This window comes from Oncorhynchus kisutch, unplaced genomic scaffold (assembly GCF_002021735.2).
Source record: "Oncorhynchus kisutch isolate 150728-3 unplaced genomic scaffold, Okis_V2 scaffold3571, whole genome shotgun sequence".
Taxonomy (NCBI): Eukaryota; Metazoa; Chordata; class Actinopteri; order Salmoniformes; family Salmonidae; genus Oncorhynchus; species Oncorhynchus kisutch.
In genome coordinates this window covers 165,514-181,033 of record NW_022265516.1, presented here as the reverse complement: position 1 = coordinate 181,033, position 15,520 = coordinate 165,514, and the positions used below count along the sequence as shown (strand labels likewise).

Below are 15,520 nucleotides of genomic sequence, written 5' to 3'. Positions count from 1 at the left end.
AGATGAGGCTCTGCATAGCTGGAGGATGAGTTCGCTGTAGCTCAGTAAATACAATGGATGTGTGTGTGTGTGTGTGAAGTGTGTGTGTGTATGTGGTGTGTGTGTGTGAAGTGTGTGTGTGTATGTGGTGTGTGTGTGTGAAGTGTGTGTGAAGTGTGTGTGAATGTGAAGTGTGTGTGAATGTGAAGTGTGTGTGTGAATGTGAAGTGTGTGTGTGTGTGAAGTGTGTGTGAATGTGAAGTGTGTGTGAATGTGAAGTGTGTGTGAATGTGAAGTGTGTGTGAATGTGAAGTGTGTGTGAATGTGAAGTGTGTGTGTGCGTGTGTGTGAATGTGAAGTGTGTGTGTGTGTGTGTGTGTGTGTGTGAATGTGAAGTGTGTGTGTGTGAATGTGAAGTGTGTGTGTGTGTGTGTGTGTGTGTGTGTGTGAATGTGAAGTGTGTGTGTGTGTGTATGCGTGTGTGTGTGAATGTGAAGTGTGTGTGTGTATGTGAAGTGTGTGTGTGTGTGTGTGTGTGTGTGAATGTGAAGTGTGTGAGAACTTACACAGGAGATTCTGAACGGGCCAAAAGACATGGGCTCATCACCAAACTGGGGAAAGTACCGCTCACACTTTTTCTAACAGAAAAGAGGAAAAAGACACGTTAGCTTTTCAGAGACTTTCGGTCCGGTTCAAAGCCTGAACCACATTCACCACAAAATAACATACGAAACTCTCTCTCTCTCTATCAAACACATATGAAAGAGGGAGATCTGAAAACGCTTCAGTATTATCAACATAAATATCTTCCAGTCACTGAAGGGCTTCTTCCTGTCAAATCAACAGTGAAACTGGTTCCTTTCATATCACTACAGTATAATACCATACTGACGTCTTCAGGACCAAACTCTTACCCTTCCCATCTCGAATTCTCGACATGCCATTACGATGACCTGGAACATAGGAAACGGAAAGGTTTTCAATTTACATCCTGCTAGAGAAATGGATATTCCAACGTGTGTATTCTGTTCCATCACATGGTAATAAACCTGACACACAGCATGTTATAAACACATTAACAAACAAAACAGCGCTTCATAGGAATTAAAGTCTCAGAGAGCAGTGGCAAAAACAGTGTGTGTCTCAGTGTGTGTGTGTCTCTCAGTGTGTGTGGTGTGTGTGTGTGTCTCAGTGTGTGTTTGTGTGTGTGTGTCTCAGTGTGTGTGTGTGTGTGTGTGTCTCAGTGTGTGTGTGTGTGTGTGTGTGTGTCTCAGTGTGTGTGTGTGTGTGTGTGTGTGTGTCTCAGTGTGTGTGTTGTGTGTGTGTGTTGTCTCATTGTGTGTGTGTGGTGTGTGTGTGTGTCTCAGTGTGTGTGGTGTGTGTGTGTCTCAGTGTGTGTGTGTGTGTGTGTCTCAGTGTGTGTGTGTGTGGTGTGTGTGTGTCTCAGTGTGTGTGTGTGTGTGTGTCTCAGTGTGTGTGTGTGTGTGTGTCTCAGGTGTGTGTGTGGTGTGTGTGTGTGGTCCGTGTGTGTCTCAGTGTGTGTGTGTGTGTCCTCAGTGTGTGTTGTGTGTCTCAGTGTGTGTGTGTGTGTCTCAGTGGTGTGTGTGTGTGTCTCAGTGTGTGTTGTGTGTGTCTCAGTGTGTGTGTGTGTGTCTCAGTGTGTGTGGTGTGTGTGGATGTGTGTGTGATGTGTGTGTGTGTGTGTAGTGTGGTGTGTGTGTGTCTCAGTGTGTGTGTGTGTGTGTCTCAGTGTGTGTGTGTGTCGTGTGTGTTGTGTGTGTCTCAGTGTGTGTGGGTGTGTCTCAGTGTGTGTGTGTGTGTCTCAGTGTGTGTGTGTGTGTGCTCAGTGTGTGTGTGTGTGTGTGTGTGTGTGTGTGTGTGTGTGTGTGGTGTGTGTGTGTGTGTGTAGTGTGTGTGTGTGTGTCTCAGTGTGTGTGTGTGTGTCTTCAGTGTGTGTGTGTGTGTCTCAGTGTGTGTGTGTGTGTGTCTCAGTGTGTGGTGTGTGTGTGTCTCAGTGTGTGTGTGTGTGTCTCAGTGTGTGTGTGTGTGTGTGTGTGTGTGTGTGTGTGTCTCAGTGTGTGTGTGTCTCAGCGTGTGTGTGTCTCAGTGTGTGTGTGTGTGTGTGTGTCTCAGTGTGTGTGTGTGTGTCTCAGTGTGTGTGTGTGTGTCTCAGTGTGTGTGTCTCAGTGTGTGTGTGTGTGTGTCTCAGTGTGTGTGTGTGTGTGTGTGTGTGTGTCTCAGTGTGTGTGTGTGTGTGTGTGTCTCAGTGTGTGTGTGTGTGTGTGTGTCTCAGTGTGTGTGTGTGTGTGTCTCAGTGTGTGTGTGTGTGTGTGTGTGTGTCTCAGTGTGTGTGTGTGTGTGTGTGTGTCTCAGTGTGTGTGTGTGTGTCTCAGTGTGTGTGTGTGTGTCTCAGTGTGTGTGTGTGTGTGTGTGTGTGTGTGTGTGTGTGTGTGTGTGTGTGTGTGTGTGTGTGTGTGTGTGTGTGTCTCAGTGTGTGTGTGTGTGTGTCTCAGTGTGTGTGTGTGTGTGTCTCAGTGTGTGTGTGTGTGTGTCGTCAGTGTTCAGTGTGTGTGTGTTGTGTGTCAGTGTGGTGTTGGTGTGGTGTGTTGTGTGTGGTGTGTGTTGTGTGTGTGTGTGTGTGTGGTGTGTGTGTGGTGTGTGTGGTGTGTGTGTGGTGTGTGTGTCTCAGTGTGTGTGTGTCCTCCGTGTTGTGTGTGGTGTTGTGTGTGTGTGTGTGGGTGGTCTCAGTGTGGTGTGGTGAGTGTGTGTGTGTGTGTGTGTCTCAGTGTGTGTTGTGTGTGTGGTGTGTCTCAGTGTGTGTGTGTGTGTGTCCTCAGTGTTGTGTTGCTGTGTGGTGTGTGTGTGTGTGTGTGTCTCAGTGTGTGTGTGTCTCAGTGTGTTGTTGTTGTGTGTGTGTGTGTGTGTGGTGTGTGTGGGTGTGTGTGTGGTGGGTGTGTGTGTGTGGTCTCAAGTGTGTGTGTGTGGTGTGTCTCATGTTGTGGTGTGTGTGGTGTCTCAGTGTGTGTGTGTGTGTGTCTCAGTGGTGTGTGTGTGTGTGTGTGTGTGTGTGTGTGTGTGTGTGTGTGTGTGTGTGTGTCTCAGTGTGTGTGTGTGTGTGTGTGTGTCTCAGCGTGTGTGTGTCTCAGTGTGTGTGTGTGTGTGTGTGTCTCAGTGTGTGTGTGTGTGTCTCAGTGTGTGTGTGTGTGTGTGTGTGTGTGTCTCAGTGTGTGTGTGTGTGTCTCAGTGTGTGTGTGTGTGTGTGTGTGTGTGTGTGTGTCTCAGTGTGTGTGTGTGTGTCTCAGTGTGTGTGTGTGTGTGTGTCTCAGTGTGTGTGTGTGTGTGTGTGTCTCAGTGTGTGTGTGTGTGTGTGTGTCTCAGTGTGTGTGTGTTGTGTGTGTGTCTCAGTGTGTGTGTGTGTGTGTCTCAGTGTGTGTGTGTGTGTGTCTCAGTGTGTGTGTGTGTGTGTCTCAGTGTGTGTGTGTGTGTGTCTAGTGTGTGTGTGTTGTGTGTGTGTGTGTGTGTGTGTGTGTGTGTGGTCTCAGTGTGTGTGTGTGTGTGTCTCAGTGTGTGTGTTGTGTGTGTCTCAGTGTGTGTGTGTGTGTCTCAGTGTGTGTGTGTGTGTGTGTCTCAGTGTGTGTGTGTGTGTGTCTCAGTGTGTGTGTGTGTGTGTGTCTCAGTGTGTGTGTGTGTGTGTGTCCTCAGTGTGTGTGTGTGTGTGTGTCTCAGTGTGTGTGGTGTGTGTGTCTCAGTGTGTGTGTGTGTTCTCGAGTGTGTGTGGGTGTGTGTGTGTGTGTGTGTGTGTGTGTGTCTCAGTGTGTGTGTGTCTCAGTGTGTGTGTGTCTCAGTGTGTGTGTGTGTGTGTCTCAGTGTGTGTGTGTCTCAGGTGTGTGTGTGTCTCAGTGTGTGTGACTCAGTGTGTGGTGAGGAGAGAGAGACTCACGGCTACACTGTACTCCCCAGTTCATTCTCCAGAAGTCGATGACAGTGTTGGTTAGAGGACCCTGGGTAGCGATGTCGGCCTCTGGACCATCCATTCCCTGGTAACACAACTATATTAGAGGGCTGGATGAACTAACACACAGTTAGTTTAGTGAGAGGACAAGCAGAGGAGGGAGGTGGCAGAGGAGAGGGAGAGGAGGGAGGAGGAGGAGAGGGAGAGGAGGGGGAGGAAGAGGAGGAGGAAGAGGAGGGAGAGGAGGGAGGTGGCGGAGGAGAGGGAGAGGAGGGGGGAGAGGAGGAGGGAGGAGGAAGAGGAGGAAGTGGAGGAGAGGGAGAGGGGGAGGAAGAGGAGGAGGAAGAGGAGGAAGAGGAGGAGGAGAGGAGGAGGGAGGAGGAAAACACTCAGACATCTTTATTCAGGCCAGCCTGAAAAGGTCTCGGCGTTTTTAAGGGTGTAATTGATCACCTTGTGTGACACAGCTGAGTGTCATTAGCTTCCACACAGTGTGCAGGTTGCTATGCTACACTCCACATGACCATCACCTGGAAGGCCCTGTCGCCTCTAGTTACTAAACAAAACAACATTTTGTGGACCAGGTGTTACAATTCTCCATCCCTCAGCGTTCCTTCTGCTCTATTTAAAGTGTTGACCTCTGACTGGACAGACATTCAGGGTGAAACTGAAGACGTACTGGTGATATGTTTGTGGACCTGAAAGCTTATCTCTGCACATCCGCTTCTGACCCCCCCCCCCCCAACACACACACACACACGGCAAAAGGCTGTGTAAGCCATTGGGGGGCAGAGGGGTGAGGTCACATCATGCAGTCACAGGTCTGAGGTGTGAAGAAAGTCAACTGTACCTTGATGAAGCTGGCATTGATGTAATCTGCATCCTGATTGGTTGTTTTTAAAGTCAGCTTTACCCTCGTGTGGTCAACTGTGGGAGAGATGAGGATACAAGTTAGAGAGAGAGAGGAAGAGAGTGATAGGAGAGGAAAAGAGCACAAGAGAGAGAGAGTTTCCCATGCCAATAAAGCCCCTTAAGTTGAATAGAGGGGAGAGAGGAAGGGAGAGAGGAAGGGAGAGAGGAAGGGAGAGAGGAAGGGGAGAGAGAGGAGGGAGAGAGGAAGGGAGAGAGGAAGGGAGAGAGGAAGAGAGAGGAAGGGAGAGAGGAAGGGAGAGAGGAAGGGAGAGAGGAAGGGAGAGAGGAAGGGAGAGAGGAAGGGAGAGAGGAAGGGAGAGAGGAAGGGAGAGAGGAAGGGAGAGAGGAGGAGGAAGGGAGAGGAAGGGAGAGGAAGGGAGAGAGGAAAGGAGCAGGAGAAAGAGAGAGCTACAGATTAGAGGGAATAAAGAAAGGATTGTGGCTGGTAAATCGAACAAATAAATCATGTCAAATGTTTTCAGCATTGAACAACAATAATATTATATAAACACTATATTTGACTGATCCATCTGTAGTCTCATCCATCCATCTGTAGTCTCATCCATCTGTAGCCTCCATCCATTCTTTCATCTATCCATCCATCCGTAGCCTCATCCATCCATCCGTAGCCTCCATCCATCCATCCATCCGTAGCCTCCATCCATCCATCCATCCATCCATCATCCGTAGCCTCCATCCATCCATCCATCCGTAGCCTCCACCATCCATCCATCCGTAGCCTCCCATCCATCCATCCATCCGTAGCCTCATCCATCCATCCATCCATCCATCCGTAGCCTCCATCCATCCGTCCATCCGTAGCCTCCATCCATCCGTCCATCCGTAGCCTCCATCCATCCGGTCCGTAGCCTCCATCCATCCGTCCGTAGCCCTCCATCCATCCATCCATCCGTAGCCTCCATCCATCCATCCATCCGTAGCCTCCATCCCATCCATCCATCCGTAGCCTCCATCCATCCATACCATCCATCCCGTAGCCTCCATCCATCCATCCAATCCGTAGCCGGGTCCATCCATCCATCCATCCGTAGCCTCCATCCATCCATCCGTAGCCTCCATCCATCCATCCGGTAGTCCAGCTCCATCCATCATCCGTAGCCTCCCATCCAGTCCATTGCCTTAGCCTCCATCCATCCATCCGTAGTCTCCATCCATCCATCCGTAGCCTCCATCCATCCATCCGTAGCCTCCATCCATCCATCCGTAGCCTCCATCCATCCATCCGTAGCCTCCATCCATCCATCCGTAGCCTCCATCCATCCATCCGTAGCCTCCATCCATCCATCCGTAGCCTCCATCCATCCATCCGTAGCCTCCATCCATCCATCCGTAGCCTCCATCCATCCATCCGTAGCCTCCATCCATCCATCCGTAGCCTCCATCCATCCATCCGTAGCCTCCATCCATCCATCCGTAGCCTCCATCCATCCATCCGTAGCCTCCATCCATCCATCCGTAGCCTCCATCCATCCATCCGTAGCCTCCCATCCATCCATCCGTAGCCTCCATCCATCCATCCGTAGCCTCATCCATCCATCCGTTAGCCTCCATCCATCATCCGTAGCCTCCATCCATCCATCCGTAGCCTCCATCCATCCATCCGTAGCCTCCATCCATCCGATCCATCACGTAGCCTCCATCCATCCATCCGTAGCCTCCATCCATCCATCCGTAGCCTCCACCCATCCATCCGTAGCCTCCACCCATTCCATCCGTAGCCTCCACCCATCCATCCGTAGTCTCCACCCATCCATCCGTAGCCTCCATCCATCCATCCGTAGCCTCCATCCATCCATCCGTAGCCTCCATCCATCCATCCATCCGTAGCCTCCATCCATCCATCCGTAGCCTCCATCCATCCATCCGTAGCCTCCATCCATCCATCCGTCCATCCATCCATTGGAGTCATGATGTTCTGAATTAAGAGGCAGAGGAGCTTCAGATGACAGAGGTCCTGTAAGATGTCCTCCATGTTGTTCAGGTAGAGAAGAGGTTAGTGTCCTCCATGTTGTTCAGGTAGAGAAGAGGTTAGTGTCCTGTAAGATGTCCTCCATGTTGTTCAGGTAGAGAAGAGGGGGGGGGGGCGGGGCAGAGAAGGTGTGTGTCTGTGTGTAGGGGGGTGCTATGTTGTGGGGAAGAAGGGCCAAGAGGATGTGTGTGTTGTGAGAGGCTGTGGTCAGAGTTTATTTGTCCAGTCCACTCAGAGCTCTTCTGGCCTGTAGCATTAATGTGATCCTGTCCAGTAATATCCATCTATTCCCCTGACTGTAAGAACCATTAGAGAGGACACACACAGCACACTACCTACACAGCACACTACCTACACAGCACACTACCTACACAGCACACTACCTACACAGCACACTACCTACACAGCACACTACCTACACAGCACACTACCTACACAGCACACTACCTACACAGCACACTACCTACACAGCACACTACACACACAGCACACTACACTACACTACACTACACACAGCACACTACACTACACTACACACACAGCACACTACACTACACTACACTACACTACACACAGTACACTACACACAGTACACTACACACAGCACACTACACACTACACACAGCACACTACACTACACACACAGCACACTACACTACACTGCACACTACACTACACTGCACACTACACTACACTGCACACTACACACAGTACACTACACACAGTACACTACGCACACTACACTACACAGCACACTACACACAGCACACTACACCGCACACTACACTACACAGCACACTACACACAGCACACTACACACAGCACACTACACACAGCACACTACACTACACAGCTTTGGCCACACAGCATTACATACAGGGCAGTATGTCTTTATAGCGGTTCTTCTTCACATTCCCTTCCTGCTCCCCGACGTTGGTGGGGTAGATCTTCTCTGTCCTGTATTTGGTCGATAATCTTCGTAATCTCTGCAGGGAGAAAAAAACAACAAGAGAGAAAATGTTATTCATTCTGTGTTTTTCTGTCTCCTATAGAGAGACATGTAGTGGAGAAGGAATACCCAACAACACCCTATTTCATTTATAGTGCACTACTTTTGACCAGAGTCCTATAAAGGGAATAGGGAGCAATTTATAGTGCACTACTTTTGACCAGAGTCCTATGAAGGGAATAGGGAACCATTTATAGTGTACTACTTTTGACCAGAGTCCTATGAAGGGAATAGTGAACCATTTATAGTGCACTACTTTTGACCAGAGTCCTATGAAGGGAATAGGGAACCATTTATAGTGTACTACTTTTGAGCAGAGTCCTATAAAGGGAATAGGGAACCATTTATAGTGCACTACTTTTGAGCAGAGTCCTATAAAGGGAATAGGGAACCATTTATAGTGCGCTACCTTTGAGCAGAGTCCTATAAAGGGAATAGGGAGCCATTTATAGTGCACTACTTTTGACCAGAGTCCTACGAAGGGAATAGGGAACCATTTATAGTGTACTACTTTTGAGCAGAGTCCTATAAAGGGAATAGGGAACCATTTATAGTGCACTACTTTTGAGCAGAGTCCTATAAAGGGAATAGGGAACCATTTATAGTGCGCTACCTTTGAGCAGAGTCCTATAAAGGGAATAGGGAGCCATTTATAGTGCACTACTTTTGACCAGAGTCCTATGAAGGGAATAGGGAACCATTTATAGTGCACTACTTTTGACCAGAGCCCTATGAAGGGAATAGGGAACCATTTATAGTGCACTACTTTTGACCAGAGCCCTATGAAGGGAATAGGGAACCATTTATAGTGTACTACTTTTGAGCAGAGTCCTATAAAGGGAATAGGGAACCATTTATAGTGCACTACTTTTGAGCAGAGTCCTATAAAGGGAATAGGGAACCATTTATAGTGCGCTACCTTTGAGCAGAGTCCTATAAAGGGAATAGGGAGCCATTTATAGTGCACTACTTTTGACCAGAGTCCTATGAAGGGAATAGGGAGCCATTTATAGTGCACTACTTTTGACCAGAGTCCTATGAAGGGAATAGGGAGCCATTTATAGTGCACTACTTTTGACCAGAGTCCTATGAAGGGAATAGGGAACCATTTATAGTGCACTACTTTTGACCAGAGCCCTATGAAGGGAATAGGGAACCATTTATAGTGCACTACTTTTGACCAGAGCCCTATGAAGGGAATAGGGAACCATTTGTAGTGCACTACTTTTGACCAGAGCCCTATGAAGGGAATAGGGAGCCATTAGGAACACATCCGTATAGAGGGGGCTTTAGTGTAGGATAGGATGAATGATTGATGGTCAAGAGAAACATTTGCCCTACATTAGAGGGACGTGGTACAAGCCAGTCATGTTTCAGTGTGACAGGAATGGTTCCCAGAGAGTGTACCGTTGCCCACCCACGAGGTTAGGGATCATGAAGAGATCCTATTTGACTACGCTCCACACATTTCACACACCCCATTCTCCAGCCCCTCTAACAGCCCTGCAGAGACCAGCCCACCTAGATGCTATACAGTAGCTAACAGTTTAGGAATGCCCTCGTCCCCCTCGTGCAGCTCCACGATGGTACCTCGCCCATCAGTACTTCCTATGGAACTTCTCACACAACTCTCTCTGGCTTCATTGGGAACTTCCAAACTCTCACAACAGCACCCTTGATCTCCAAGCTTAATTCAACTCTCCCCAGCTCCGCTCTGAGGCCCTCTCCCCAGCTCCGCTCTGAGGCCCTCTCCCCAGCTCCGCTCTGAGGCCCTCTCCCCAGCTCCGCTCTGAGGCCCTCTCCCCAGCTCCGCTCTGAGGCCCTCTCCCCAGCTCCGCTCTGAGGCCCTCTCCCCAGCTCCGCTCTGAGGCCCTCTCCCCAGCTCCGCTCTGAGGCCCTCTCCCCAGCTCCGCTCTGAGGCCCTCTCCCCAGCTCCGCTCTGAGGCCCTCTCCCCAGCTCCGCTCTGAGGCCCTCTCCCCAGCTCCGCTCTGAGGCCCTCTCCCCAGCTCCGCTCTGAGGCCCTCTCCCCAGCTCCGCTCTGAGGCCCTCTCCCCCAACATTATTTACAGTGACAGTGTGTCGTTCAGCTCCACTCTAGCAGGCCACAGAGTCCTCAGGGACAGAGCAGTAATGAGACACTGCTTCAGCACATTAGCTGAAGGGATAAAACGACACACTCGTACATAGACACTAGAGGTCGACCGATTAATCGATTTCAAGTTTTCCTAACAATCGGAAATCTGTATTTTTGGACACAGAGTTGCATGGGTCTGCATGGGTAACGATGCTTCGAGGGTGGCTGTTGTCGATGTGTTCCTGGTTCGAGCCCAGGTAGGGGCGAGGAGAGGGACAGAAGCTATACTGTTACACTGGCAATACTAAAGGACCTATAAGAACATCCAAAAGTCAAAGGTATATGAAATACAAATGGTATAGAGAGAAATAGTCCTATAAATACTATATTAAGTACAACCTAAAACCTCTTAGCTTGGAATATTGAAGTCACATGTTAAAAGGAACCACCAGTTTTCATATGTTCTCATGTTCTGAGCAAGGAACTCAAACGTTAGCTTTCTTACATGGCACATATTGCACTTTTACTTTTCTCCAACACTTAGTTTTTGCATTATTTAAACCAAATTGAACATGTTTCATTATTTATTTGAGGCTAAATTGATTTTTATTGATGTATTATATTAAGTTCAAATATAATTCAGTATTGTTGTAATTGTCATTATTACAAATAATTATATTTTTAATGAATTCTTTTATTTAAAAAAAAAAAAATAACGTCCGATTAATTGGTACCGTTTTTTTGTGGTCCTCCAATCGGTATCGGCATTGAAAAAATCATATTCGGTCGACGCTACACACTCGTACAAACGCTACACACTCGTACAGACGCTACACACTCGTACAGACGCTACACACTCGTACAGACGCTACACACTCGTACAGACGCTACACACTCGTACAGACGCTACACACTCGTACAGACGCTACACACTCGTACAGACGCTACACACCCTAATTAGGAAATATGTATAAGAGTGTTGATGGAAGCTTCACAAGATGTAATCACTAGTGACGTTAATAAAAAGACATTGAAGCTAATTTTCTAACAATTAGCGACCAGTTTTCCATGACATGCACTGCTGCTGAGGCCGCACTTGAGGGTAGCGACCTGGGAACAGAGAGGATGTTGGGAACAGAGAGGATGTTGGGAACAGAGAGGATGTTGGGAACAGAGAGGATGTTGGGAACAGAGAGGATGTTGGGAACAGAGAGGATGTTGGGAACAGAGAGGATGTTGGGAACAGAGAGGATGTTGGGAACAGAGAGGATGTTGGGAACAGAGAGGATGTTGGGAACAGAGAGGATGTTGGGAACAGAGAGGATGTTGGGAACAGAGAGGATGTTGGGAACAGAGAGGATGTTGGGAACAGAGAGGATGTTGGGAACAGAGAGGATGTTGGGAACAGAGAGGATGTTGGGAACAGAGAGGATGTTGGGAACAGAGAGGATGTTGGGAACAGAGAGGATGTTGGGAACAGAGAGGATGTTGGGAACAGAGAGGATGCTACTTCACTGTAGCCGGGTTTCGAGACCTAGTGGGAAACTTCATCCTCTCTCTCCTTTTCCCCTTCATAAAAAAACCCGCTACCCTAACCGTGGCCTACAAACTCAAGAGCTACTGTGACTACTGTCATGGTCTTCTGGTGTTGTAGTAGGCCTGGGCGTTGGAGAGGTGGGGGCCTGGGCGTTGGAGCGGTGGGGGCCTGGGCGTTGGGGGCCTGGACGTTGGAGCATGGTCCTATTAAGTCCAGCCCGCTCCTATTAAGTCCAGCCCGCTCCTATTAAGTCCAGCCCGCTCCTATTAAGTCCAGCCCGCTCCTATTAAGTCCAGCCCGCTCCTATTAAGTCCAGCCCGCTCCTATTAAGTCCAGCCCGCTCCTATTAAGTCCAGCCCGCTCCTATTAAGTCCAGCCCGCTCCTATTAAGTCCAGCCCGCTCCTATTAAGTCCAGCCCGCTCCTATTAAGTCCAGCCCGCTCCTATTAAGTCCAGCCCGCTCCTATTAAGTCCGGGTTGCATTGAAACACATGGGGATAGTGTGTTGATCCCTAATATTCAATCAACATGAGCATAAATAGGTTCTATTAAGATGTAAGTTGATGAAAACTACAAAAACTAAAGCCATGGTGCCTTTACCAAGATTAGAAACTATACAAATCTCTGTACTCTCTCTGAGACGCAGAGAGAGAGACGCAGAGAGAGACACGCAGAGAGAGAGATGCAAAGAGAGACACGCAGAGAGAGACACGCAGAGAGAGACAGACAGACACATGGTGATTACAGAAGACCTGTGACAGCTCTTTTACCCCACCAGCCTCTCTGACACTGACAGACCTGCTGGCTGTGGTGAACCTCACCTAACCACGTGGCCTAGCTGACAGAATACTGATACAAGGTTATGGCAACTGAAGGAATAGGCCTGAAAGCATTAAAAAGGTGAGGTCAGAGAGCTAGAGAAAGAGACAGAGAGACAGAGAGACAAAGGCCATTCCCTCCCACATATGCCCCCCTAGGCACAACTATGACAACACAACCAACAAAAACAGGTCACAACTCCTGCAGCTCTGTCGCACACTGGGTATGTACATAGTCAATGGTAGGCTTCGAGGGGACTCCTATGGTAGGTACACCTATAGCTCATCTCTTGGCAGTAGTACTGTAGACTACTTTATCACTGACCTCAACCCAGAGTCTCTCAGAGCGTTCACAGTCAGCCCACTGACACCCCTATCAGACCACAGCAAAATCACAGTCTACTTAAACAGAGCAATACTCAATCATGAGGCATCAAAGCCAAAGGAACTGAGTAACATTAAGAAATGCTATAGATGGAAGGAATGCAGTTTGGAAACCTACCAATTTCCTGGGTAAAACGTTCCACTGTAATAGTGAAGGTGTAAACTTGGCAGTAGAACATCTTAACCCTATATTTGACCTCTCAGCTTCTCTATCAAATCTAAAAATCTCAAATAGAAAACCGAAGAAAATTAACAATAATGACAAATGGTTTGATGAAGAATGCAAAAATCTAAGAAAGAAATTGAGAAACCTGTCCAACCAAAAACATAGAGACCCGGAAAATCTGAGCCTACGCCTTCACTATGGTGAATCACTAAAACAATACAGAAATACACTACGGAAAAAGAAGGAACAGCACGTCAGAAATCAGCTCAATGTCATTGATGAATCCATAGACTAACCACTTCTGGGAAAATTGGAAAACACTAAAACAACAACACAAAGAATTTTCTTTCCAAAATGGAGATGTATGGGTAAACCACTTCTCCAATATTTTTGGCTCTATAACAAAGAACAAGGAGCAAAAACATATACATGATCAAATACAGATCTTAGAATCAACTATTAAAGACGACCAGAACCCACTGGATTCTCCAATTACATTGAATGAGTTACAGGCCAAAATAAAAACCCTCCAACCCAAAAAGGCCTGTGGTGTTGATGGTATCCTCAATGAAATGATCAAAATATACAGACAACAAATTCCAATTGGCTATACGAAAACTCTTTAACATCATTCTTAGCTCTGGCATCTTCCCCAATATTTGGAACCAAGGACTGATCAGCCCAATCCACAAAAGTGGAGACAAATTTCACCCCAATAACTATCGTGGAATATGCGTCAACGGTAACCTTGGGAAAATCCTCTGCATTATCATTAACAGCAGACTCGTACATTTCCTCAATGAAAACAATGTACTGAGCAAATGTCAAATTGGCTTTTTACCAAACTACCGTACAACAGACCATGTATTGACCCTGCACACCCTAATTGACAACCAAACAAACCAAAACAAAGGCAAAGTCTTCTCATGCTTTGTTGATTTCAAAAAAGCCATTGACTCAATTTGGCATGAGCGTCTGCTATACAAACGGATGGAAAGTGGTGTTGGGGGTAAAACATACGACATTATAGAATCCATGTACACAAACAACAAGTGTGCGGTTAAAATTGGCAAAAAACACACATTTCTTCACACAGCGTCGTGGGGTGAGACAGGGATGCAGCTTAAGCCCCACCCTCCTCAACATATATATCAACGAATTGGCGCGGGCACTAGAAGTCTGCAGCACCCGGCCTCACCCTACTAGAATCCGAAGTCAAATGTCTGCTGTTTGCTGATGATCTGGTGCTTCTGTCACCAACCAAGGAGGGCCTACAGAAGCACCTAGATCTTATGCTGATATTCTGCCAGACCTGGGCCCTGACAGTAAATCTCAGTAAGACCAAAATAATGGTGTTCCAAAAAAGGTCCAGTCACCAGGACCACAAATTCCATCTAGACACTGTTGCCCTAGAGCACACAAAAAACTATACATACCTTGGCCTAAACATCAGCGCCACAGGTAACTTCCACAAAGCTGTGAACGATCTGAGAGACAAGGTAAGAAGGGCATTCTATGCCATCAAAAGGAACATAAATTTCAACATACCAATTAGGATTTGGCTAAAAATACTTGAATCAGTCATAGAGCCCATTGCCCTTTATGGTTGTGAGGTCTGGGGTCCGCTCACCAACCAAGACTTCACAAAATGGGAGAAACACCAAATTGAGACTCTGCACGCAGAATTCTGCAAAAATATCCTCCGTGTACAACGTAGAACACCAAATAATGCATGCAGAGCAGAATTAGGCCGATACCCACTAATTATCAAAATCCAGAAAAGAGCCGTTAAATTCTATAACCACTTAAAAGGAAGCGATTCCCAAACCTTCCACAACAAAGCCATCACCTACAGAGAGATGAACCTGGGGCTCTGTTCACAAACACACCCTACAGAGCCCCAGGACAGCAGCACAATTAGACCGAACCAAATCATGAGAAAACAAAAAGATAATTACTTGACACATTGGAAAGAATTAACAAAAAAACAGAGCAAACTAGAATGCTATTTGGCCCTACACAGAGAGTACACAGCGGCAGAATACCTGACCACTGTGACTGACCCAAAATTAAGGAAAGCTTTGACTATGTACAGACTTAGTGAGCATAGCCTTGCTATTGAGAAAGGCCGCCATAGCCTGTCTTCTCTTGAGAGCCAAACTGAGCTGCACTTCCTAACCTCCTGCCCAATGTATGACCATATTAGAGAGACATATTTCCCTCAGATTACACAGATCCACAAAGAATTCAAAAACAAATCAAATTTTGATAAACTCCCATATCTACTGGGTGAAATTCCAGTGTGCCATCACAGCAGCAAGATGTGTGACCTGTTGCCACGAGAAAAGGGCAACCAGTGAAGAACACACACCATTGTAAATACAACCCATATTTATGCTTATTTATTTTGATCTCGTGTCCTTTACCATTTGTACATTGTTAAAACACTGTATATATATATATATATATATATATATATATATATATATATATATATATATATATATATATATAGAGAGAGAGAGAGAGAGAGAGAGAGAGATGTATATATATATAATATGACATTTGTCTTTATTGTTTTGAAACGTCTGTATGTGTAATGTTTACTGTTCATTTTTGTTTATTTCACTTTATATATTATCTACCTCACTTGGCTTTGGCAATGTTAACACGTTTCCCATGCCAATAAAGCCCTTGA

At 47.1% G+C, this 15,520-nt stretch overlaps 1 protein-coding gene across 1 annotated transcript in view; it reads right to left on the bottom strand.

Annotated features, from left to right (window-relative positions):
• Positions 1–15,520, bottom strand: part of LOC116371708 (tyrosine-protein phosphatase non-receptor type 12-like) — a 95,400-nt gene that overhangs the window by 44,422 nt on the left and 35,458 nt on the right. Inside the window, 6 exon segments of the mRNA XM_031820644.1 lie at positions 546–617; positions 894–932; positions 3,920–3,934; positions 3,936–4,016; positions 4,782–4,858; positions 7,711–7,819. Coding sequence (XP_031676504.1) covers positions 546–617; positions 894–932; positions 3,920–3,934; positions 3,936–4,016; positions 4,782–4,858; positions 7,711–7,819 — 393 coding nt within the window.